The sequence below is a fragment of the Chanodichthys erythropterus genome, chromosome 4, assembly GCF_024489055.1.
Source record: "Chanodichthys erythropterus isolate Z2021 chromosome 4, ASM2448905v1, whole genome shotgun sequence".
Taxonomy (NCBI): Eukaryota; Metazoa; Chordata; class Actinopteri; order Cypriniformes; family Xenocyprididae; genus Chanodichthys; species Chanodichthys erythropterus.
In genome coordinates this window covers 15,112,857-15,138,786 of record NC_090224.1, presented here as the reverse complement: position 1 = coordinate 15,138,786, position 25,930 = coordinate 15,112,857, and the positions used below count along the sequence as shown (strand labels likewise).

The 25,930-nt window shown below is 35.3% G+C and overlaps 1 protein-coding gene across 17 annotated transcripts; it reads left to right on the top strand.

The window, feature by feature from the left end:
* Positions 1-2,038: 2,038 nt before the first annotated feature.
* tpd52l1 (tpd52 like 1) lies at positions 2,039-25,895 on the top strand. Of its 17 annotated transcripts, none has more exons than XR_010894972.1 (11): positions 2,045-2,158; positions 3,459-3,500; positions 3,959-3,982; positions 12,666-12,781; positions 14,962-15,110; positions 20,270-20,371; positions 20,958-20,990; positions 21,748-22,958; positions 23,410-23,448; positions 24,712-24,772; positions 24,932-24,949. XR_010894972.1 is itself a non-coding variant. In XM_067384251.1 (11 exons), exons 1-11 carry the CDS (start codon positions 2,140-2,142, stop codon positions 25,055-25,057), a joined length of 723 nt encoding a protein of 240 aa, XP_067240352.1. In that variant the 5' UTR covers positions 2,045-2,139; the 3' UTR covers positions 25,058-25,895. The 17 variants fall into 17 exon arrangements, 15 of the variants coding, with proteins under 15 accessions (XP_067240357.1, XP_067240352.1, XP_067240350.1 ...); XR_010894971.1 differs by having other exon boundaries at positions 20,958-20,973; positions 24,932-24,948; XM_067384251.1 differs by having other exon boundaries at positions 21,748-21,762; positions 24,935-25,895.
* The last annotated feature ends 35 nt before the right edge of the window (positions 25,896-25,930 follow it).

Below are 25,930 nucleotides of genomic sequence, written 5' to 3'. Positions count from 1 at the left end.
ATTAGTTCTACTCTTGGAACTTGGTGCTGCAGATATTACTGACATTAATGACGCAGTGCAGATGTATGCTAAAGGACTAAATTAAATTAGGTTTGCAATATATGAAAGTCAATGTTAGTGATCTAGGATCTTCTTTTGTATTTTTTGAGCACAACTACCCAACAAATTAATATTATATCAGAATCTATGTTGAGGTAATGATGTTTTTTGGGAATGTTTTTCTTTCTTGTGCTGCATTCTAATTTTAACCAAAAAAAAAAAAAAAAAAGTGCTGTGGTAATAACAAAGATGTTCTTCATGTACTAAAGGTATTATTCTTTGGTGGTCAAATGTGATTTAATATGATTAAATGTATTTCTCATGGATTTTAGTCAAATACAGTGATGATGATGTGGTACCAATGATGATACCATGGGGACAGGTACAGTATATGGGTCAAAAATATAACATTAACAAATAACTCTTTCAATCAGACAAGTTTTCACTGAAAATGAAAGTATTTGTATTAATGCCATGGCAAAAATAGTCATATTTATTTAGAAATGCCATAAAATTCTCCTTCTGCCATATCAGTCATTGCTCATTGTTTTCTCCCAGTACTTTTTATTTTCAGTAATAATAAACAACAGGAAAGTTCCCACATTTACAGAACCATCATGTGAATTTGGGATTGGTTGCTGTGGTTCTTTATAAGTGGTCATTTTGAACAAGTATGACATCTGGTGGTCAAAATAACAGTGACATTTTTATGTATTTCAAAATTGCTAATGGTGCATGAAACACTTGTGAAGCTTAGGAAACAGCAATAGCATAATTATAAATAATAACTTAATACTTGTAATATATTTAAGGAACTCTGCACAAGTAGGCATACATGTAAACAGCTACTAAGAAACAAATAACCTGATTACCTTGACATTGTATTACCCGCCTTGTGCTTCCCATATGCATGGTAAAAGGCCAATGATAACTAACTGTGCAAGTTTGTGGGATAATCTGTTCTGTGTTTGTATATCCATGCTTGAAGTGCTGTTGAACCATTACAGTTTTAATCTTCCTTATTACAATAAGGAAGTTGAATAATTGTCTTAAAGCTCCAATAATCACATCAATAAATATTAGCTCCTGTTACACATCAAGCGCTTTGCATAACTTGGCACAAGCAGTACTTCAGTTGAAAACTGAGCATGTTCAGTTCTATTCTATTCTATTCTATTCTATTCTATTCTATTCTATTCTATTCATATTTTTATACTAAATTATTATTTTATTTATAATACCTCCATTGCATTCTCATGCCAGCCTGTATTTCCGTGTCTCACCAGAAGATGCCGCTGTTGACTGCAAGGGCAATTTAACCGACAGTAAACTCTTGCTGCCTTCAGGTAAACGTGTCACTCATGACATCATCATTTTGGTATGCCAAACTGGCATTCCTTTGTAAAAAAAAAAAAAAAAAGTAGACATTCTATTAGATTATTTGGATTTAGCTTGGCTTTATTAAGAACATTGTTTTATTTATAACTTACCAATGATTGATTAGAAGTTACAAGGATATAGAGCAGGATGTTGCTCTAAATAATGGAAGAGCATTTTTGAGCCATGTGTTCCCTTTGGATTTTCATTTGGGTTTGCCTTGAAGAGTAGTGATTTTGGATTTTAGAGTAGCCTAAATGTAAAAAAAAAAAAAAAAAAGTATGTGGTTGACGTTTCTTAAACTTATCTGAACTGAACTGTTTTGTTCTACAAATTACAAAATAAATTGCACATAATCTAACATAGAATATTTCAAGCTGCTGTTTATTTATTTATTTTTTTTTATGTTTCTAATAATTTGTTAAATAAGGACTACAACTCCCACAAGGATGCAAGTTTACGTGCTTTGGTAAGCGGACAACCGCTGTAGTCTTTATGCGGCAACTTTCGCTTGTTGATATTTACCATGAAATATATTACTAAATCATAATATGCTAATTAGAGCCGCTCCTATTGGTGTGTCGCTGAAGCTGCTCCGGTAATGGGCGGGGCTTTGACAGCAGACAGCGCGAGTGTGAAGCGGTTGTGTAGGACGGGATATTTCTCTGAACTGAGAAGTGCTGTGTGTTTGTACTGGACCTGTATTTGCACAGTACCGCTGATATGGAGCCCAGACAACAGGGTGAGCTTACTTTCCGATCACTTTCATGTCTTATTGTTCTGTGAAAATACTGGAAATGTGTTTGAATAGTTCTGTAAATATCGTTTCACTTTGTGTATCCCCAAATAACTTGAGTACATTCAAATTTAAGAGGCACGTTTTGTTGGTTTTATTTTTGCATATCAGAAAAATAAATATTATAAGTTAAAACACATAACTAGCAGCTAACAGCCCAGTATTAATCTTTTATATAGCCTAAACTACTTAAAAGTCATCTGTACATGCTTCTCTGTAGTCATTTAGGCTTCATTCTAATGAGGTGCATGAGCTTAAGGCAGACACGTGATCAAGTTTTCCAGGGATCTGTTGCCAAAACACGTAAACAAATGAGGGAATTAGATGCAGCTCCTCCCTCTCATGTCCCTTTAGGTGCACTGATCTGGACAACCATGTGACCTTTCCATTTCATTTCCACGTGACTGTCCTGAGCTAAATAATTGAAATCTTGTGACCAGATATGTTCCCGTGGCAGGACCAGTGAATTGCCTAGCCTTTAACTAAACAAAACTGTATACAGTAGTAGTATAGACATCCTGTTGGCACCTGGTACTGCATTGCTCCACCAATATAATGTAACAGACTCTATTTGCAGGGTTGGGCAATGAAGAGTCATATAAATATCATCAATCTATGTCAGTGTAATAAGATGTCTTACACTTTGGTATACTGTAGTTCCTTTTTGCACTGAAGCCAGAAAGGCCTGTCTGTGTTTGCGATCTAGTCAAGGACCATCACCTTTACCAACAAGACTCAATGAGTTTAGTACAGTAAACATTCAGAAAGTGAAGTTGTAGTATAGTAAATGAATTAATGTCTATAAATGTATAGTAATTTGAATCATTTACAACAATAAATGTGAATTTGATGTAGCTTTGCAGTGTAGTATAGCGGTACACTACAGTAAAGTTCAATTAAATGGCAATTTATGGAATAGTGTATTTTATACACGTTTTTATCAGTTGACAAAATACAAGTAAATTATTAGTATATTAATTCAGTTTGTGAACTAGAAATGTAAAGTCAATGTATTTTTGCACTCGTTATAGTATAGTATAGTGTAAGGGTACAATATAATAAAATGCAGTAAATTTGAAAGTAGTGCACAAACCTGAAAACAGTATATTTATAGTATGTAGAATTAGTTGAACCTTTTAAATACATTTATTTAAATCAGTATGAATGGTAAATTCAGTGCATCTGCATTGTGCATTTGTACACTTAACCTTTAATGTCTGTTTATTTTGCCAATCATACTTCACAGAGCTGTACTCTAGCGTACTTTCTTCTGAAGCAATAGACTGGGGTAAGAGCTTGCTGTGTAATGTAATGAGTGAATGTGACAAACCCAACCTCTGTAGTCTGTGTGTAGATCACTCATTTCCACCTCTGATCTGATGGATGCTGAATTATCTATTTCACTTAGGTGCTTTTAGATGGAAATAGACAGCCATGTCCAAGATTTGAGCACATTCAAAACTTGTAGACACTGCAAAATCCTAGAATTGTGATATTATTTGACTGACAGATGCAGACCCTTTGTTGTTCTTCAAATGCATGTCTTTTTGAGGTTTCTTGAATGAGACAGCATGGGTTAGATAGGTGTGTGTGTTAATTTTGTTTTGAATGATATTGTTGAATGCAGTCTGTTTGCATGTTCTTTGACATTTGAGTGCCTGTTTGACATTTGTAATCTGTTTGGATTCATCAGCTCATGAATCATTTCATGCAGTGTTCTTCTTATTTCAATTTGCTGAACAACAGAAGACAGTGAAACTTTTCATGCAGGTAGGTCTCAGAAACATCTTTTTTTTTATTTGAAGGATATAGCTTAGCTGAGTTTTAAAAACAACACATTACACACTTTGCATGGTCATCATCCAGAATTTCCTGCCAGTCACAAAATACTCTGTCGTGTCTCTGTGCAGCAGTCAGACGGAATTAAATCCAGTCAGATAATCACTAAGAGAAATCCCTCAGATTACTTTGGCAAGGCCAGAAATTACGCAATTCTTCACTGAAAACATGATCTTAAATTATAGGCCTACTGCTCTGAATAGATGTTGCATTATTGAACTGGACTTATTTAGTGGAAAAAAAGCAGGATTTGTTCCATTTGTCACAGAAAATATTTTTCTAGGACTTTTTGACAAAACTATAAAAAATCATTTTCATTAATTGATATTAGGCTGCAATAAAAAAATAGATAAAAATGTATGAAAATTAGAAATGTTGTCTTAACTAACTATAATAAAATAAGTTTGTAAGTTGAAGTACTAAAATTACTAAAGCTGAAATAAAAGTAAATTAATAGATAAATATTTAAAATAAAATGGCAAAAGCACATAACAAAATGACTAAATCTTAAACTAAAATTTAGTTAAAGGTGCCGTAGGACGTCTTTTTAAAATATGTAATATATAAGGTGTCACCTGAATGTTTCAGCTCAAAATCCCCCATAGATTTTTTTTTAATTAATTTTTTTAACTGCCTATTTTGGGGCATCATTAAATATGCACCGATTCAGGCTGCGGCCCCTTTAAATGCTCACGCTCCCCGCCCCCAGAGCTCGCGCTTGCCTTAAACAGTATAAACAAAGTTCACACAGCTAATATAACCCTCAAAATGGATCTTTACAAGATGTTCGTCATGCATACTGCATGCATGGATCGGATCATGTGAGTATAGTATTTATTTGAATGTTTACATTTGATTCTGAATGAGTTTAATAGTGCTCCGTGGCTAAAGCTAACATTACACACTGTTGGAGAGATTTATAAGGAATGAAGTTGTGTTTATGAATTATACAGACTGCAAGTGTTTAATAATGAAAATAGCGAGGGCTCTCTTGTCTCCATGAATACAGTAAGAATCGATGGTAACTTTAACCACATTTAACAGTACATTAGCAACATGCTAACGAAACATTTAGAAAGACAATTTACAAATATCACTAAAAATATCATGTTATCATGGATCATGTCAGTTATTATTGCTCCATCTGCCATTTTTCGCTATTGTCCGTGCTTGCTTACCTAGTCTGATGATTCAGCTGTGCACATCCAGACGTCCTGCCCTTGTCTAACGCTTGAACATGAGCTGGCATATGCAAATATTGGGGGCGTACATATTAATGATCCCAACTGTTACATAACAGTCAGTGTTATGTTGAGATTCGCCTGTTTTCCGGAGGTCTTTTAAACAAATGAGATTTACATAAGAAGGAGGAAACAATGGAGTTTGAGACTCACTGTATGTCATTTCCATGTACTGAACTCTTGTTATTTGACTATGCAAAGATAAATTAAATTTTTAATTCTAGGGTACCTTTAAACAAAAAAACTATAAATAAAGCTTATTAAAAATGATAATAAAATATATAAAAAAATATTATTATATTATTAAAATATTAAATATTATAAATATTATTTTAATAACATTTAAAAAATACTAGAATAGTATATGAATAATAAATATACTATACTATAATAGTATAATAATAGGCATATAACACCAGTATGTGCAACTGATTTAATGTTTAATCTAGCTGTTGTTTTATTGAATTTTTGCACATTTGCACATTAAGTTCAGTAAGTTTTTGTGTCATTAAAGATGAAATATAAAAGTCATTCACACAAATTGCTGAACCTAATAATTATACAGAGGCTATTATTTGTAGTTTTTGCATTAGGCAACTAAAAGCATTAACACATTAACATTAAATAGTTAAAAAAATAGTATTATGAGTGATTATTTGATTTAATCAATTGTGTTATACATAGATTTACCCAAGATTGTTTGCTTGATATTGTTGTTTTTGTCCCCCACTCATCTCTGGTTTGTGTTTAAATGTGTTTTTCTTTCATTCCCCTCAGTGGGTGAATAGTAATAGGTGTTTTGTTCATCTGATGATGATAAGAATGGCCTCCTCCTCCACACATTGCAATCTTTCTCTGAGGACAGTGAAGTGATTCTTTGTGAGTCAAGAAGGAAAATGAGGACAGTGAGAGGGCTGGACAGAATAGTAGCGCATAGTCCAGTGAGCTTGAAGAAGCTGAACCGTCGAGCACACTGCCCTAAAGGGACACTTAGTTACTCAGATGACACACCAAACACCATGACACGACTCTGACTCGCTCACCCAGACATAAGAACATGAGAAAGATAAACTCCGATTGGCCCGTTAATGACAAAAATAGACAACTAAACCAGAAAGAAAATATATGAAGGCTTATCAACAAAGATCAGTATATGAATGAGTTCCTCTGTGATTATCACTTCTTTATTGCATTCTCCTGTTGTTTTATTGATGGTACGTCAAACTCATTTCAACGAATGGGTTATTTCCTTCCATATGTTTTTAAAGCCATCTAATGAAAAGATACAGATTTAGGTGATCAAAATGACCAATGACTTGAAGCTGTCTTTGGTTATCCAGCTCAACCAGGTTCCCAGCTTCAGTTGGGTTAACAATAATGGTCAAGTTTCAAGGTTGTACAGTATGAACAATCTAGAAACCATGTATAACCATCAGAATCATGTTTTCAGCAGAAGCCATGTTATTATTTTAATTGGTGGTAAAAAGAATTGTTTTGTATCATAGCATTATTTTTTAAATGATCTTGGCTTAAATCAATCTCCGCATTTCATCCTGGTGGTATTGAATAAACCAATTCAATATCACACAGTTCTCCTTTTTCCAGATAATAAACCTTCAACACAGATTTAGCTCAGACACAGCATTAAGGCAGTGGAACAGAAAGGGTATTATTTTACATATTTAACATGAAAATGATCCTCTGTGCTTCCTCTTATTCGAGACACAGACCCCTAAATAGATTTAGGGAATCTGATTCATGGTATAATTGGGAGGTTGATGCAAGGCATCAGGTAAGTTGCTAGGCAACCTGAACAATGAGGCGGTGGAACTGTGAAATAATTGCTAACTTTTCTTCTGATTATGCTCAAAGATCCAACCCTCGGTTTTAATCTATATCAAGAAATCTATTATATCTATTCCTGTTATAAGCAAATAGACAGTAATGGCATCTTACAGACTGGAGACCTAAAGCTGTCTACAGTGTCTCAGATAGTGTTTGCATGTGTGTATACTGTCAAAAATGTTAGTGTTTATTTCTTAACATCTTAATATCAGTAATTTTGAGGGCATGTCGTGTCTCTTATTTATCATGATTATTTTCATATTTTAAATGTCAGCCACACATGCACTATGTTGGAGAATTTTCTTTCCATCATTTAAATATCCAGACAGAAATTAAAACAGTCCAAGCTAATTTATCCATGGTGTTTTTAGTAAGTCTGTTACCAAATTAAAACATTTATCCCTGGTTTCACAGACAAGGCTTAAGCCTAGTCCCAGACTAAAATGCGTTATTGAGCCGTTTTAACTGAAAGCAACTTGCACTGACATGACCTAAAATATGTCAGACATTGTTTTGTCTCAAGATGCAGTAATGTTTTTTCTGAGGCTCATTTATAAAAGCTATACTTAAATACTTAAAAGCCCTGTAGTTAAATTAATATAATATGCTGAGTGATTCATTAATTGAGGGTACATTTACACGACAACGATGTACTAAAAACAGAAAAGTTTTTCCTTTGCATTTTTCGCATTCAGACTACACTACACCATTGTCAGCACGATCCCTGTTCACACAGATCTGCAAAAATGATTAAAAACGCTGTAATATCCATGCCACTTTGTAAAGAAACACTATGCGCCTATAGACTAAACACATAATAGGCATGCGCATGACGTCACCATTTCAAAAATTCATGTTTTTGTAGTTTACACAGAGACGATGATGATATTTAAATCCCGATTTTTCAAAAGTTTGCGTTTTCAGGCCCCCAAAACACTGTTGTCATGTAAATGAATGAAAACGCATTAAAGGTTGAATGTTTAATGAATGAAAACGCATAAAAGGTTTTATGTTTTCAGTTGAATATGGTGTCGCGTAAACGGCCCCTTAATTTAATCACAAATAATCACGTTAATATGTGCTGAGAAAATCTATTTATGTGGTTACACTTTCTGATTCTGATTGTTTCACATTCTGATTGTTCACTTTAGACATTCTACTAACTATAAGTAACTAGCAACTGCATGTCAGCTAACTCAGTTTGCAACTATAGTGGCATGAAAAAGTATGTGAACCCCTTGCAGAATCTGAGAAAATGAGAATTATTTTAATAAAATAAGAGGGATAATGAAAAATGCATGTTATTTTTTGTTTAGTACTGTCCTGAGTAAGATATTTTACATAAAAGATGTTTGCATTTAGTTCACAAGACAAAACAATAGCTGAATTTATTAAAATAACCCCATTCATAAGTATGTGAACCATTGATTCTCAGTACTGTGTGTGGTTACCTGATGGTCCACGACTGTTTTTTTTGTTTTGTGATGGTTGTTCATGAGTCTCTTGTTTATTCTGAACAGTTAAACTGAGCTCTGCTCTTCAGAAAATTCCTCCAGCTCCTGCAGATTCTTCAGTTTTCAAGCATTTTTGCATATTTGAACACTTTCCAGCAGTGACTGTAGGATTTTGAGATCTGTGTTTTCATACTGAGGACAACTGAGGGACTCAAAAGTTTTCACCCCTCGGCTCTTAATGCATCGTGTTTCCTTCTGGAGCATCAGTGAATGTTTGAACCTTTTTTAATAGTTGTTGGTTCACATTAGTGTTGTCACGGTACCAAAATTCCAGTAGTCGGTACCGATACCATGAAAATTTTAAGGGTCTCTGTACCAATTTTGGTACCACAGCAAAATCTGTTGGAACTTCACATACTTATGAATTGGGTTATTTTAATAAATTCAGCTATTGTTTTGTCTTGTGAACTAAATGCAAACATCTTTTATGTAAAATATCTTACTCAGGACAGTACTAAACAAAAAATAACATGCATTTTTTATTATCCCTCTTATTTTATTAAAATAATTCTAATTTTCACAGATTCTGCAAGGGGTTCACATACTTTTTCATGCCACTGTACATGTCAACTAACTCTCATTAGAGTATTAGTAGACTAGGTTAGGTTAGGGTTAGTAGAATAAGTTGACATGTAGTTGCAAAGTTACTTATTGTCAGTAAAATGTCTCTTGGGAGCATCAAAATAAAGTGTTAGCAGATATTAAGCAGACAGTCTGCTAATACTCTAATGACTGGTTGATTGGTCAAATGCATGTCAAACACCAGCACCCGGCATTTTTAAAAAGCAGTGTGAACGTATTTACTTCACGAACATGGGAAACAGCGATAACGACATTTACCTGTTGTCTGCAAGGTTGCGTTCTTTCTCAGCCTCGATGACATGTAATACTGAAAGTTATCATAGGAGATTTCATCTCTTAGCCCATGACACAACAAACACAGCTCCATCCTCCATCCATCGGTTTTTAGCGTTTGTAAATGCTATGCTTAAAGATGCCACTGTTGGCCGCTTCAGAGTTCCTATTGCCGGTGCAAATGCAACCAGGAACATGGCCTAGAAGAAAAATTAGTTCTCAGGGAACTAGTGGCTAGTTCCTATAACTGAGTTCCTAGAACTATTTGGTGTGAAAGCCCCTATAGTTAGTAGATTGTTTAAAGTGGACTTTCAAAATAAAATGTTACCTTAATTACCTTCATATGACATAAACATTTTTTTTTTAACAATTGATGTGTTTTTTTAATAACTAATTGTGAAATGTACAGAACTAGGTTTATTTATTTGTGCTATTTCATTACTCCTTCAAAATGAAACAGTTATGTAAAACATGATGTACGTAAAAGGTGTTACAGGGTTTAATGAGACCTAGATAAAGGACAGCAGTGGAAATGCTTAACATACTTGGTCTTATTCTGAGGTAATGTTCACTAGCAAGCACTGAACCGTCTTGTTTTAGCTTTAAACATGTAGATAGGATCTACAGGAATCTGGGATCTCACTGCTGAGCAACTGCTAAAACCGTTCTGCTCTGCTCTTCTACCTGCTGATTGCATTAGCCTCTGAAAGTGTATCACGCGTTTCATACCACAGCACTCTAATCAGTTTCTCAAGTAATGACTGACCAAACCTCTGAGATGTGACTCTCGTTTCCCTCTGGACAAAAACAACCTCAACGTTTATTCACATTACTGGAGCCATATCAAATGCATTAGTGCTTCATCATTTGAGCTTTCATTTTCTAGCTATTGTAAGGTTTAGTTTTTGACTCTCTCTTACACTCTTTTTAAGAGCATTGAGTTTTAAGTAAATTGTAAACGTCACAGGGTGTTTTCACAGTCTGAGTTTACATATAAGCCATAATTTCACTCTCAGATGAACACCCGTAAAGGAATAGTTCACCCCAAAATGAAAATTTTGTCATCATTTACTCACCCTCAATTTACATTGGTAACCAAACAGTTAATGGGACACATTGACTTCCATAGTATGAAAAACACAATAGAAGTCAATGGGGCCCATCAACTATAAAATATCTTCTTTTGTATTCAGCAGAAGAAATTCATACAGGTTTGGAACAACTTGAGGGTGAGTAAATGATTACAGAATTTTCCATTTTTGGGTGAACTGTCCCTTTAATGTAAAATATTGATTTATTTAAGTCATGCCAGGCATGTCTTGTAATGCTGAAATGAAACTTAAACACATAATGGTGTATAGAGTTAGTGATTTTGCAGTCGAAACTAGGATTTTGGGGAACTGGGTTGAGCTTTCAGTGATAAGTGTGGTAATCAAACCATATTCCTATTTTCATGTCCTCTTCTCTTAAGTTTGGTTTTAGCCTCAAATGCATGAGAGAATACTACTATTTTGGTTACTTGTCTCTGTGTCAGCTATTATGAGGTGCTTTAGATTGAAATCAGACTTTTGTTGCCTCAAAACATGCTTTCATGATGCTTGTAAAAATGCAATCATTTTGTAAATCAGTTGACCAATTCTTAGGAACCATAAGGTGATTTTAAAGGAAATGTAAAGCTCTATTATACCTGTTACTTTCAGATGATTGATGTGGCAAGTTTGCAAGGTGTTTTCAGTCTTTTTGTGTACAACCTTTCATTATAACTGCTAAAATACACCTTCATTCAGGGGTGACGCAGGATAATTACATAGAGAAGGTGATGGTTAAATGTGTTTTAAAGGCTTCATGCGGTTGTCACTGACTGAAGGGTAGTTTCTATATACTGGCGAATGCTATTTAAGACATAATGAGTAAACTTGTGTTTTAGTTTACCTAAAACTAGCTGTTTCCATCCAAATAGACCTTATTCAGACCAATGTCATCATGACCAGTATGAAAGCGAAGCTGTGAGGGATAGACGTACCGTGTTTACAATGGGATTCACTGTAAAATGCTGTATAAAGCTCCTAGATTACTTATTTCATTTGTAATTTTGCACAACCCATGTTCAGTAGTTTTTTGCCTACTGAAATTTCTTGGAAAGATATTTTTGTAATTTTTCATCAGCAGAACAATCAAAAACACATTATAATACAACCCACTGAAGAAATGTATGTCTATCCCTCACAGCCTCGCTTTCATTCCCGTTAAAAAAAAAAAAAAAAAATCAAAGATGACTGCTTTAAATAAGGTCTAATCTAAATTTATTTTTATGCAAATAAAATAGTGATTCAATTCCAAAAAGTTAATTTTATGCAAATTATGGCAATTTTATTCACATCTTGGTATATACATCCAGCATTTTTTCTCACAATTTGTATACATGTGGATGGAAACTTGGCTAAAGAAAATGTAATTTATGGTTTCAGAAGATTTATATTATAAATAAGTTGTATGGACAACTTTTATAGTTTTGGAAATGATGGCAATATAGCCTATACACTACCATTCAAAATTTGGGATTAGTAAGATTAAAAAAAGAAAAAAGCAATTAATACTGTTATTCAGCAATGATGCATTAAATTGATTAAAACTGATAGTAAAGACATTTCTAATGTTACAAAAGATTTCTATATCAAATAAATGCCATTCTTTTGAACTTTATATTTGTTAAAGAATCCTGAAAAACCAACTGTTTTCAACATTGATAATAAAAATGCTTCTTAAGCCACAAATCAGCATATTAGAAGGATTTCTGAAGGATCATGTGACACTGAAGACTGGAGTAATGATGCTGAAAATTCAGCTTTGCCATGACAGGAATAAAGTACATAAATATTCTAAAAAGTGGCATAAATACATATATAAATGAATAAATAACTAATGTGATCCATCAGAGTTGATTCATTATAAAATATACCCTTATGAGTTTGAGACTTTTTGGCTAAATGGTTTAAGATTTGTGTCATCCTTTTAGCAATGGTGGATCAACTTTACACAAGATATTTCTGTGAAATCAAATGTGTTCAAAAAGAATGTGTTCTCATAAATTTGTACATTTGACTGGTCATGTTAACAGTAACTTTCATTGTTCTTCTATTTTTGCACATTTATTTCCAGGTTTATTGGACAAAGAGCCTCTAAAGGAAGCGGATGAGGACATGGTGTCAGAGGTGGATCTCAACAACACTGTCACAGAAGAAGAGCGAGAGGAAATGGAGAATGAACTGACTAAGGTACTTTCCCCATCGTTTTAGCGCTCTAAACTAGGAAAATGAGGAGCAGGCACATTAAGGGCTGTTTGATCTTTAGTCACAGTGTTAGTCTGTGAACTCAAAGGCAACAAAGCTCAAGCAGAAATGGTCTTGTATGTTATGCAAATCCTGCAGATCTGTCTGTATTTTCCTTCTTTGCATGTTGCGACTGACTGTAAAAAGTGTAAAGGAGCTATTTATACCTGTTCTGACCCTTAAAAAGGACTTTTTTCAGCATAGAAGTGTGGTTAGGTTGATTCAGTCATAGTAAAGCAGAACATACACCCTTGATTTAAAATCATGTGACCTAAGCTTTCCCATTTTTTCCTTCGGGCTGTTTGATCCTCCCAGATCAGTCCACTGAGCCATGCAAGGCTGATGTTAACTGTGTCACAGTTTGTGTGTGGAGGACAAAAAGAGTGGACAATTCATATTAGAATTTATGTTATATATGGTATAGTGGGTACGGAAAGTATTCAGACCCCCTTAAATTTTTCACTCTTTGTTATATTGCAGCCATTTGCTAAAATCATTTAAGTTCATTATTTTCCTCATTAATGTACACACAGCACCCTATATTGACAGAAAAACACAGAATTGTTGACATTTTTGCAGATTTATTAAAAAAGAAAAACTGAAATATCACATGTTCCTAAGTATTCAGACCCTTTGCTCAGTATTTAGTAGAAGCACCCTTTGGATCTAATACAGCCATGAGTCTTTTTGGGAAAGATGCAACAGCTGTGAAAAACAGAAAGTTTTCACAGCTAGATTTGGGGATCCTCTGCCATTCCTCCTTGCAGATCTTCTCTAGTTCTGTCAGGTTGGATGGTAAACATTGGTGGACAGCCATTTTTAGGTCTCTCCAGAGATGCTCAATTGGCTTTAAGTCAGGGCTCTGGCTGGGCCATTCAAGAAGTCACAGAGTTGTTGTGAAGTGACTCCTTCGTTATTTTAGCTGTGTGCTTAGGGTCATTGTCTTGTTGGAAGGTAAACCTTCGGCCCAGTCTTAGGTCTTGAGCACTCTGGAGAAGGTTTTCGTCCAGGATATCCTTGTACTTGGCCGCATTCATCTTTCCCTCGATTGCAACCAGTCGTCCTGTCCCTGCAGCTGAAAAACACCCCCACAGCATGATGCTGCCACCACCATGCTTCACTGTTGGGACTGTATTGGACAGGTGATGAGCAGTGCCTGGTTTTCTCCACACATACCACTTAGAATTAAGGCCAAAAAGTTCTATCTTGGTCTCATCAGACCAGAGAATCTTATTTCTCACCATCTTGAAGTCCTTCAGGTGTTTTTTCACGTGTCTTGCACCGAGGAGAGGCTTCCGTCGGGCCACTCTGCCATAAAGCCCCGTCTGGTGGAGGGCTGCAGTGATGGTTGACTTTCTACAACTTTCTCCCATCGCCCGACTGCATCTCTGGAGCTCAGCCACAGTGATCTTTGGCTTCTTCTTTACCTCTCTCACCAAGGCTTTTCTCCCCCGATAGCTCAGTTTGGCCGGACGGCCAGCTCTAGGAAGGGTTGTGGTCCTCCCAAACGTCTTCCATTTAAGGATTATGGAGGCCACTGTGCTCTTAGGAACCTTAAGTGCAGCAGAATTTTTTTTGTAACCTTGGCCAGATCTGTGCCTTGCCACAATTCTGTCTCTGAGCTCTTCAGGCAGTTCCTTTGACCTCATGATTCTCATTTGCTCTGACATGCACTGTGAGCTGTAAGGTCTTATATAGACAGGTGTGTGGCTTTCCTAATCAAGTCCAATCAGTATAATCAAACACAGCTGGACTCAAATGAAGGTGCAGAACCATCTCAAGGATGATCAGAAGAAATGGACAGCACCTGAGTTAAATATATGAGTGTCACAGCAAAGGGTCTGAATACTTAGGACTATGTGATATTTCAGTTTTTCTTTTTTAATAAATCTGCAAAAATGTCAACAATTCTGTGTTTTTCTGTCAATATGGGGTGCTGTGTGTACATTAATGAGGAAAAAAATTAACTTAAATGATTTTAGCAAATGGCTGCAATATAACAAAGAGTAAAAAATTGAAGGGGGTCTGAATACTTTCCGTACCCACTGTATATAGTTATATATAAATCTAAAGAGCATCACAAGAGCTTCTCAGCCCCCAACCTTGACCTATTTTCCTTCTTTCAGTTAGAAGAAGAAATCACTACTTTGAAACAAGTCCTGGCTTCCAAAGAAAAGCGTCACTTGGATTTGAAACAGAAACTAGGGATCACACCCTTGAGTGAACTACGACAGAACTTCAGCAAGAGCTGGTACGACATGCAGACCAGCACTGCGTAAGTAGTGATTGCTAAACCCTGTGATTAATGTCATCTTTCTTTGTGGCTTGTGACGACAGAGGCATGCACCTTTTTAAGAGGACAATAGTGGTGGTTATAACACATGACCAAAATGGTGAAAAAAAAAAAAACATTTCATGCAGTGTGTAATATAGCTGTTTGTGAATGTAAAAGGTCTGCAAAGTTTGAAAAATCAAAGTTCACGATAAATGGAGTAATTTTCTCCTAAAGGAAAGAACCGATTCTGAGCTGCCTGAAATGAGTCGTCAGTAATTCCAGTCTTACTTCCTGTACAAGTTTACGTAGGTTTAACAAATTTGCATAATGCCAGCCTATAGTCTTCATTGGCTGCCCGTGAACAACGTCTACTTTGACCTGCCCTCAAACACTAGTTGTTGCTGAGGCCTGGAAGAGTTTGTATCATGTTGTTGTCGACGTATCGAGGAGACTGTTTTCAGTGCTGCGAAAGCAAATCCACTTTGCATGAACTTCTAAAGGATGAAAACTTGGCCTCGAATTGATACAGTAAAACTGACGCCATTGTTACTTTTCGTATCAACATTTATCAACTGCAAAGGAAGCCCACGGATCTGAAGTTCAGATATGCAAGCAGTAGACCAATCACAACAGACTGGGCCGTCTGACCAATCAGAGGAGAGTCGGCTATCAGGAAGGAGGGGTTTAGAGAGACAAATCTTTTATCGAACCGCTTCAGACACTGTGAGAAAGAATTGAAGCTGCAATGTGTATTATTAGAAAATTTAGTGATTTGGATGCATGCAAACCTATTGTAGGAGAAAATTAGAACTTTTAAAAGCATAAAATGGGCACTTGAACAAGTAGACCTAGGTTCAGTTCACAACCAAATTATTTTTTAAATACATCTGAAGTTTACATGACCATGTATTTTTGTTGTATTTCATATCTGTAGCATAAACAGTATGAGCAAAAGTGATTTAACAATATATATCACATGCAATATTATTGTTTCTTATTAAAATCTGATACTTTGCATCAAAAAGAAGAAAATTTGCATTGACCTGTTTTTATTAACATGCTTCCTTCTTGAGAATGAATTGCAATCTAAAAGAGCATGTTGAAACTGCTGTGTTTCCCTTTGTCAATGTATATTTAGGTTATTGCAATCATGGTGAGATCCATATCTGCTTCAATTTACATTCACTTAAACAGACGGTGCCGTTCTGAGACACACACCCCATTTGCACGATAGTAACGTCATTGCTACAAGGCTTGCTGAACATCTCTCTTTCTCTTTATACACACACACACTGAACGTAGACATGAACAATTGGCCTATTATTGTCAATGAAAGAGAAATAATGAGGCTCACTTAAATAAAATCACATCTCATTATGACTCATGAAGTATCATAATAATGTTGTGCATAACTGTCTACTATCACTAGCCTCAGGAATAACAGCTATTCTGTTTTTACACAGATTGATACACAGATTACAAGCATGTTGAAGAGAAACCATTCATAAGCAAAGATTGTGAATTTATGCTATCAGAAAAACTGCTACTTATTGTACATGTATTCATTTAGCAGACACCTTTTCCCTAAAGCAACTTACAAATGACAATAAGAATAAGAAGAAACAATTAATCTAAGGAAGAAATCAATACAGTAATACTACTAAACCAAATTTTGCAAATCCGTGGGCTTGGCAGGTTGGTCATTATATAGAAAAATCTTTACAGATAATACTGTTAAATGTTCCTTTTTTTTGTCAGAGTGAAAAAGAAAATAAGATTTTGAATGACTTTATGGGTGAGTAAATCTAGACGTCATATCATTTTTAGGTAAATGTGTATGAGAGTGCATGATCATTAAGTGTATAACTTATACCCTCTTTCTTTTTAGTATTACTGTTTAACACTATAATCATTAGATAGGATATGTTTATATGATAATAAGTCTGTCTGGCTTTGTTTATGTTCCCATGTTCACCTGGTCATTAAGTTACTACAGTGACATGGTAACTAGCATCTCACATGAATAGCCCTTCTCATGTCACAGTTGCCATGGCAAGGAGGTTGTGGGCCGAGAGGCACAAACCGATCAGATGGCGTCTTCTGACTTATATGGATGATTCCTGTATTAGCCTGAGTGACTCTACACATACTCTCAGCAAATTACTATATTTCCAGCTCCTAGACTGTTCTCGGGTCAGTCTAGATGTGCTGTTATACAAAGCATTCCACAATGTGATTTACCTAACATAACTGGGCTGCGAAATGTACCTTGTAGCATGACTAGTTCACCTGAAAATGAACATTTTTTTCTTCATTTATTCATCATGATGTCATTCCAAACCTGTATGACTTTCTGTCTTCCATAGAACACAATAGTTTTTTTGCACAATGTTCACGCTGCACTTTTCCATACAATGAAGATGAATAGGGATGTTTATGCTCCAAAAATAACAAATAAACAACATAGCGTCACAATCTAGACTTCTGTACTATAGTCTTCGGAAGTCATGTGATAACTTTGTGTGAGGAACACAAGTTTTTCACAAGGCTTTTAAAGTCTTGTGACTGATCGGAATGTGCCACGTTTGGATACTGTATGTGTAAAATGTTATTAAATGTAGGAGTTTTGTTCTGATAGTTGAAGAGCTCTTATAAAGATTTTTTTCTACTGACCCTGCCACAAAAGTAATAAATAAATAAATAAAATAACATAGTTATTGTTTTATTGTTTTTGACCCATGTACACTCTAAAAAATGCTGGGTTAAAAACAACCCAAGTTGGGTTGAAAATGGACAAACCCAGCGATTGGGTTGTTTTAACCCAACTGTTGGGTTAAATGTTTGCCCAACCTGTTGGGTAGTTTTATTTAACCCAACTATTGTTTGAAAATGACTTAAAATGAATCTAAAATTAAATTAAAATGTTCATTTATTAAACATATTAATAAATGTTAATTTTCAAGATATTTTGGGTTCATTTTAAGTAAGCAATACTGTAATTTTTAAACATTAGTTGAGTTAAGTAAAACTACCCAGCAGGTTGGGCAAACATTTAACCCAACTGCTGGGTTAAAACAACCCAATCGCTGGGTTTGTCCATTTTCAACCCAACTTGGGTTGTTTTTAACCCAGCATTTTTTAGAGTGTAACCTTAATAAATAATGTTATAACACCAAGTTTCAGATACCAGTGACATTTTAATACCATTTAACAACAAAAAAATACTAATATATATTTTTTAAATATTATTAAAGACAAGTAAACAGTCAGTAATAAAATAAGAATGAATAATCAAATTACAGGTAATAGCACAAATAAATACAATAGAACAAATGTACAAATGAAATAATCTGTGATTTTCAGGTTGGACTAACAGTGGTAATCAGGTACAGAATTTGAATAAAGTAATCAAATGTAAAATAACACTGCATAGTCTTCACTGTATAAATTAAATACAGATTAATCTTTAATAAAGTTCCAAGAGTTATTCAGTCAACTGTCCTGAGCGTCTTTCACGCTGGCCCCGGGCCATTGGGAAGTCCTTTTACCATACAAACATATATTTAAGCATACAAATTTATGTATATGTATAATTGTTATTTTCTGGTGATACAATCTCATTATGATCCTACTGTTCCCTTTGTAGACTCTCTTATTGTATTCTCTGGATTGAATCAGCATTTCTTCCTGTTTTGTACAACATCACAGAAAAAGTGAAGTGAAGTTCTTCCTGCCTGCAATTCAGAAAAGGCACCTTTTGTGTCTGTACTTGGTTTTAAGTTTGTTCTCATTCTCCAGTCTCCTTTGGGAACATGCACTTTTAGTATTTTAATGTCATGTTTAAAGCACTGTAACATACACTAAATAATATATGTATATAGTATTTAGCAAAAAACTAAATGTCCAGCTTTTCCAGCAAAAAACTCCACTCTTCCACCAAGGTACTTGCCAGTTTTCAAACATGTCTGGGGGGACATGTGGTTATATTTGGTTTGGCACTGCAAGGACAATCACCTGTCTCCCTGTAGCACTGTCAGACATTGCAGTTTATTGCTCTGGCCACATCTGCAGTCTTCATGTCTTCATGCCATGCCATCCATAGAAAGGTCTATTTAGTGTCCTCGTCCACACTAATAATTTTTCGTTTGAAAAGGCATCTTTTTCTCTCCGTTTTGGCCTTTTGTCCACACAGATACTGTGTTTTGTCAGCAAAGATGAAGCTTTTTGAAAACGCTCTCCCAGGTTGATAAATTTGAAAATGCTGTTTATAGCATTTGCATTGTAGTGTGGACTGTAATCACAGAGGTAGCTAATTGAAAATGATGATGCATGTTTAGTCATGTGACACATATTGTGCCAATAATATCTATGGTTATAGCAGCATCGCTGTGCCTGCTATTCTTTCATAGAGTTGCTAATGTAGACTCTTCATATTACATTCCTGCAAAGAAGACAGAAAATTTACTCGCAATTGCTGTCGTGCGGCAAAACACGATGACAGTTGCATTTTAGACCATAATATTTTGAGTTTGACTCAAAAATCTGTGAGTGGTGATAAAATAATCGTGCCAGAAGAATAGCGAATAGTGAGAAGTTTATGTCTGCTTTCTCTGTATCATTTCATGAGCTTTTATTGCATTTTACACATGGCACAGTAAGGTGATTTAAGCATTTTCAGATGTTTCAGTGCGGAGGAGCAGCATTTGGAAAACAATTGAAAATGCTAGTATGGATGGGGAGCATTTTGAAACGTTTTCAAATGTTACTGGAACTGTGACTTTAATTGTCTACTACCTGTAAACGGTTTAGGACTGTTTCACAGGTGCATGTGCAATAATTGTTTTTGGTTCATTAAACAAGCATGAAAAACATTGTTTAAACCTTTTCTAAAAAGATCTGTAAAGCTTATTTGGATTTTACAAAATTATCATTAATATACAGTATATATACCGTATACTGTATATGGGGTCATTTCCGCTATGTAGTGTGTTTTAAACTTTGTAACGTTTTTAAAAATAAATGTTTGTGTTGTGGATTAAAAAAGGATTTCTATTAAATGGTATATCAGATTTCAGAAAGATGTTCTAAATGTTCTACTTCATTTATAAATGTTCTAATTTATTTATAAATATTTTTTATTTTTTGTACTGTTCTGGCAGATACAAAAAGACATCTGAGACCCTGACCACAGCAGGACAGCGGACCTCAGCTGCCTTCAGTAACCTGGGCACTGCCATCACCAGGAAGTTTGGGGATATGAGGTACAATGTCACTTCCCCCTCTGCCTCTTTCTGCTGTCCTATCATTTCCTGTTTTTTCTTTTCTGCAGGGATCTCCCACAAACACTTAGTTCACATGCTGTGTGTGTTGCACAGTGAAATGGCAGTGGTCTTGAGGCGTTTACCTCGGACAGTCTGTTTGAGAGGCATGTTTGTATTATGTAAGCCTCATTTAAGCAGCTTTCAATGGGCCAGATTGGGGGCAGTTCCAGCTGGCAAGGAAATGAGAGCTTGTGATGGCATGAAGAATTTATCAGCTCCTCTTCACTGGCTCCTGGACAGTTGAGACTTTCGGTCACAATAGATGCTTTCAGAAGTGTCATAATCTACAACAGGGTGATAAATGATTGACTGTTGACAGTTTGAGTTATTTAATAATGGTCATGCTGCAGAAAATCAGTATATTACCCATTTTTTTCTTAATAAATATATATTCCTAAAACAAGATATTGAGAAGCAACATTTTATAATATACAATTTAAAAATTTACAAACTCCTGCCTTTGATTTAGCTAAGTATTGTTGATTTTACTGTAGATCCAACACCTCATTACTTTATTTTACTTCAGCATGTTTGGCCTTCAGGTACTGTATCCCAGGAGGTATGTGTGTTTGGTTGCCAGTGCGTGACGCTGTCTCTCTGCATGTGTCTGGGGGTTTTCTACCTCATGTTTGCAGTGAACATCCAAAGAACAATGTGTAGCCTTGCATGCTCATCTGCTCCTATAGCAGCAGAGCTCATGATTACAGTTCATACTGTATGGAACTAATATGACAAGTAATGATTTTTACTTCTCATGAGTTCATCAATATCTTATACTTCAAAAATTGGCTTTTTTGTTTAAATAATGATACATCTTATTGTAACTGTTGTGCAGCTTCTCTGTGTGTGTCCTGAGTGCTATGTTCAGCCTACTGCATCAGTCCCAAAATGGCAGTATTGATAAGGGTTAAAGTTCATTAGCAAATTGAATATACAGTGGCCATAAAAATTATTTGGACACTTAAGTCACACTTAAAAATGTATGAATGCCATTGCATTAGATGCACACTTTTAAAGCAAAACATTTCACAAGGTTTCCCATTACAAAACAATTGTTCAAATTGAAGACAACAAGTATTTGTTTTTTCAATGACATTCAGACATTTTTAAGTAATAATTTTTGTGATTGTATGCCCAGTGGCTTGACCTAAAAGTTCTGCCAGTATAGTTGTTCTTAACTTGATAACTGCATGCATTTTATTTGTCCTCAAACTATGTTTTGAGTCTCTTTTAACCAAAATGTTTTTGCATGGCCTATAATCTGTCAGCAGAAATAATTTACAATGTTCTTTCCCTATCTCTGATGCACACCAAAGGTCAAATTCTATTGGGTAAGATATTGTGTTCATAGATCCCAGATAGACATTAATGATAGCTGTTTTCTTTTAGCATCTGCATGATGCATGAGAACAGTGATGGTACTGAAACTAAATCTGATTTAGACCGGACTCAGACACAGTGCTTCCATAAATAATCAATATGGGTGTGAAGAGGTATTCAAATATCTGAGCTGTTAATATGAATATTTCAATACGATTTCAATGAGCGTCATCCTAACATTGATTCCAATATAAATATTGTGTGGAGTCATAATCTCTTTAGATAATATGAGATCTGAAATGTCTCAGACTATGGCATACAGTAGCATTATAAGCAGGTCTTATTTTATTTTGTCTTTTATTTTCAGCAATGCACCTTCAAATCAATGTAGAATGTCTCACATTAACTATGGCCCTGTTTCCACCTGGTATTAAGATGCTTTTTGGTCGATTAGATCACAAGTAGTCCACTTTCAACCACTTCTGTCCTGATTTATTTGAGGGAGGGTCTATGGGTGGGTAAATGTATGGGTTTTTACAGACCTTTCGATCTAAATGGACAAAATAAGCTTGCGCAATTTACATATAAACGTGCCCAGACGGAAAAACATACGGAGAGCATCAGCTTTCGTTTCTGCTCTGACAGCCACAAGATTACACTGAATGCTGTGAGTGCATGTTAGAAAACAGGAATGGTGAGACGCTTTTCGTCTTAAAACCTAACTTGGGTCTCCAGCCAACAAAGTTTAATCCCATCTGGCCAGGGCGCTTCTCATAGTGTTTACACATTAAATCAGTATAGGTGGTCTTTTGTGGTTGTTCGACAACTCGACCACCTAAGCGTCTAGCAATCGGGTCGAATACGTTTTCAACTACCCCTGGAAGTGGAACAAGCTCAAAACGTTTTAAACCCCATTTACACCTGTGTTTAGCATAGTCCACTTATGATCTGATCAACCAAAATGATCTTAATACCAGGTGTAAACAGGGCCTATATTCCATTGTTTACTAGATCAGCATCTGTTGCTTTTCATTGTGAAACATTTTTGACAAATAATGCATGTAATAAGATTTGATTTATAGTTTATGAAAGAAATACCAACCCCTTTCTTCCACCTTCCAGTATAGCTATAGCAGGAATCTATGGGATAGTTCTATAGTCCATTGAAAAGTCACTGGTTTGTGCACTCCCGTTCAAAAAGTTTGAGGTCAGTAAGATTTTATTTTTGAAAGAAATTAATACTTTTATTCAGAAAGGATGCATTGAACTGATACAAAGTGACAGTAAAGACAATAAAAGATGTACATTTCAAATAAATGTCTTTTGTAACATGCTATTCATTAGAGAATTCTGTAAAAAAAAAAAAAATATTAAGCAGTCCACTGTTTTCAGCATTGATTGGACTGGTGTAATGATGCTGAAAATTCAACTTTGTAATCACAGGGATACTTTTTTTTTTTTTAATTATCGACCTCAAACTTTTCAACAGTAGTGTAGATGTAGTGAAAACTACTGCTGCAGGCTACACTTAAATACTGTATAACTAGAATTATAACTGGCTTATTATTAGCATTTTATGTGTCTTATTTGCAATGCATTTCTTTGTCCATGATGATGATTGAACCTCTCTCTTGCTTGGCCATGCTTTCATGGGACAGCTATTCTATCCGTCATTCAATGAGCATGCCTGCAATGAGGTAAATGTGTGTGAGAGCTTGCTTTGCATGTTTGTTCTTGTACAGCATTTAAAGGTTCACCCAAAAATGAAAATTATCCTATAATTTACTCACCCTCAAGCCATCCTAGGTGTATATTACTTTCTTTTTTCAATCGGAGTTATATAGAAAATATCCAGGCTTTATAATGGGAGTGAATAGTACCCTAGATTTTGAAGCCCCAAAAAAAGCACATCCATCCATTATAAAAGTAATCCATATGTAATCCATAATAAAGGCCTTCTGAAGCGAAGCAAAGCAATGTGTTTTTGTAAGAAAAATATCCATATTTATAACTTTACAAACTATAATCACTGGCTTCCAGTACATGAGTCAAGTTCCAGCAGAAGAGTGAACTCTGACCTGACGCATGACATACTGATGAACGCGAAAGCGCAGAGGTTAGAGCAAAACAAAACACCGGTCATGAATTTGAAGTCTAAAATGAGAATTTTTAAAGAGACATTTCTAAGGATTTCGATATAAGAAAAGAGCTTGAGTTTGTTGCCCAGCCCTATTTGTTTGAAGCCCAAGAGGCGTCTACTCTTACCTAAGCTTATGCTACTCCTACATCTTACGTAATATGTCAGGTCAGAGGTCCATTCTTTTGACGTGCATACGTGCGTGTAGTTTATAAAGTTATAAATATGGATATTTTTCTTACAAAAATGCATCGCTTTGCTTCAGAAGGCCTTTATCAACCCTTTGGAGCCGTATGGATTACTTTTATGATGGATGAATGTGCCTTTTTGGGGCTTCAAAATCTAGGCTACCATTCACTTCCATTATAAAGCCTGGAAGAGCCTGAATATTTTTTAATATAACTCCAATTGTGTTTAAAATGTGGATAAAAAAAGAAAGTCATATACACCTAGGATGGCTTGAGGGTGAGTAAATCATGGGCTAATTTTCATTTTTAACGCTTTAATAAAACTTTTAAAAGCATCCAAAAAATGTGACATTCTATAAACAACACAAAAATGCATGTGACACCATATATCACATATGTATATATAAAACAGTACACTACAGATTGTGTTGGTGTGTCAGATTTATAAACAGTTGTGGTTTTGTTGCATTAAAAACTGTAAGTAATGTTAGAACCTGCATGTACCAACTTTTTCATTACACAACAAAAACCTAAAAAGCCTGGAGAGGATGTTAGGACTCCTATTGAATGGACCTTGTTTAGAGTTAGATTAGGTTTAGTGAAATGCATAAAACAAAGTTGTCTTTATTCCACAGGAACTCACCAAGTTTCAAGTCCTTTGAGGAAAAAGTTGAAAGCACAGTTTCAAACATTAAGGTAAGCCTGACATAAAATTACCTTATTAGTGGTCAAACACTAACCTTGTCCCTTAGTTCACTGCTGTTAATAATTGATCAGCTTATCATTGGGAGTTTTCAACTTCACTGTGCGGATGTCAACAAACCATCCAATGTTATGAGAGTTTTGTGTTGTAAGCAGTCAAAGGTTGGAGGAACGGGAGGTGCAGGCAGTTTTGAAGAGGTCCTGTCATCAGCAGCCCACGCCAGTGCCCAGGACACCCCTACAAACAACGTAACCGAGAGCAGCGAGCGCTCATGCTGAAGGTGTTAATGGTCAACAGGGACTCTGATGCCCCCTAGTGGTTGAGAAACCACAGTGAAAATTGCACCGGGGGCCCGAGACACAGTAACACATGCCTTTCAGATGTGTGCTGGTGGATTATCCGTCCAAAATATTTTGTACGGATGGAAAACAACCAAGTGGAGCATGTTTTATTCTTTAACTTTTCTTCAAAATATGTATATTTTTCGAGGAGACTGCCTTTGGTGTAGTCCTGCGTTACTTTATTGTTATTTATACTAACTCAACTTTGTGTTAACAGTAACAAAGCATGATGCATTTCCAGGACCAAATTTAATGGCTGCATATCCAATCCTAAGAGAACTACTTGAAAGAATGTTTAACAAAATTGATGTTAGACTTGCTTTTTCCCCCCGTCACAAATCTGTTCATGATCTTATTCCTGCTGTATACCCCACAACTAGAGCACATGTTTGTCGATAACAGATGCAAACGGCTAATTATAGAACATGGATTTATGTTTTACTGCAGTTTATTAGTCTATCTAATATGCCTGTTGTAAATTATAATTTGGTAACAATAATTGTCTCTGACCAAAAATGTATAGCATTATTATGTCCTGTTTTTGTTTTGTTTTTTTCTTCATACATTTTGTGTAAAAATTGTTGCAGCTTTACATATTTATCATTGACATTTAAGTCAATTGTTGTTTTAAGGAAAAGAATTTCATAACTCAAATTTTTCTTTAATGCATACTCAGTGTTGAGTTGAATTCATTAACGTTAGTCATTAAACGTTTTTTTGCAAAGTCACCAAGTCCCGGCTCATCAGTCATGAAATAAAGTGAAATGAATCGTAATCATAAACCATAACATGAAGATTAAATTTAATGTT

Coding starts and splice junctions, on each gene's coding strand:
- tpd52l1 (XM_067384249.1), top strand. Junction 20,372..20,957: donor AGGAAGTTTGGGGATATGAG/GTACAATGTCAC, acceptor ATTTTACTTCAG/CATGTTTGGCCTTCAGGTAC. Junction 24,773..24,931: donor GCACAGTTTCAAACATTAAG/GTAAGCCTGACA, acceptor TTGTGTTGTAAG/CAGTCAAAGGTTGGAGGAAC.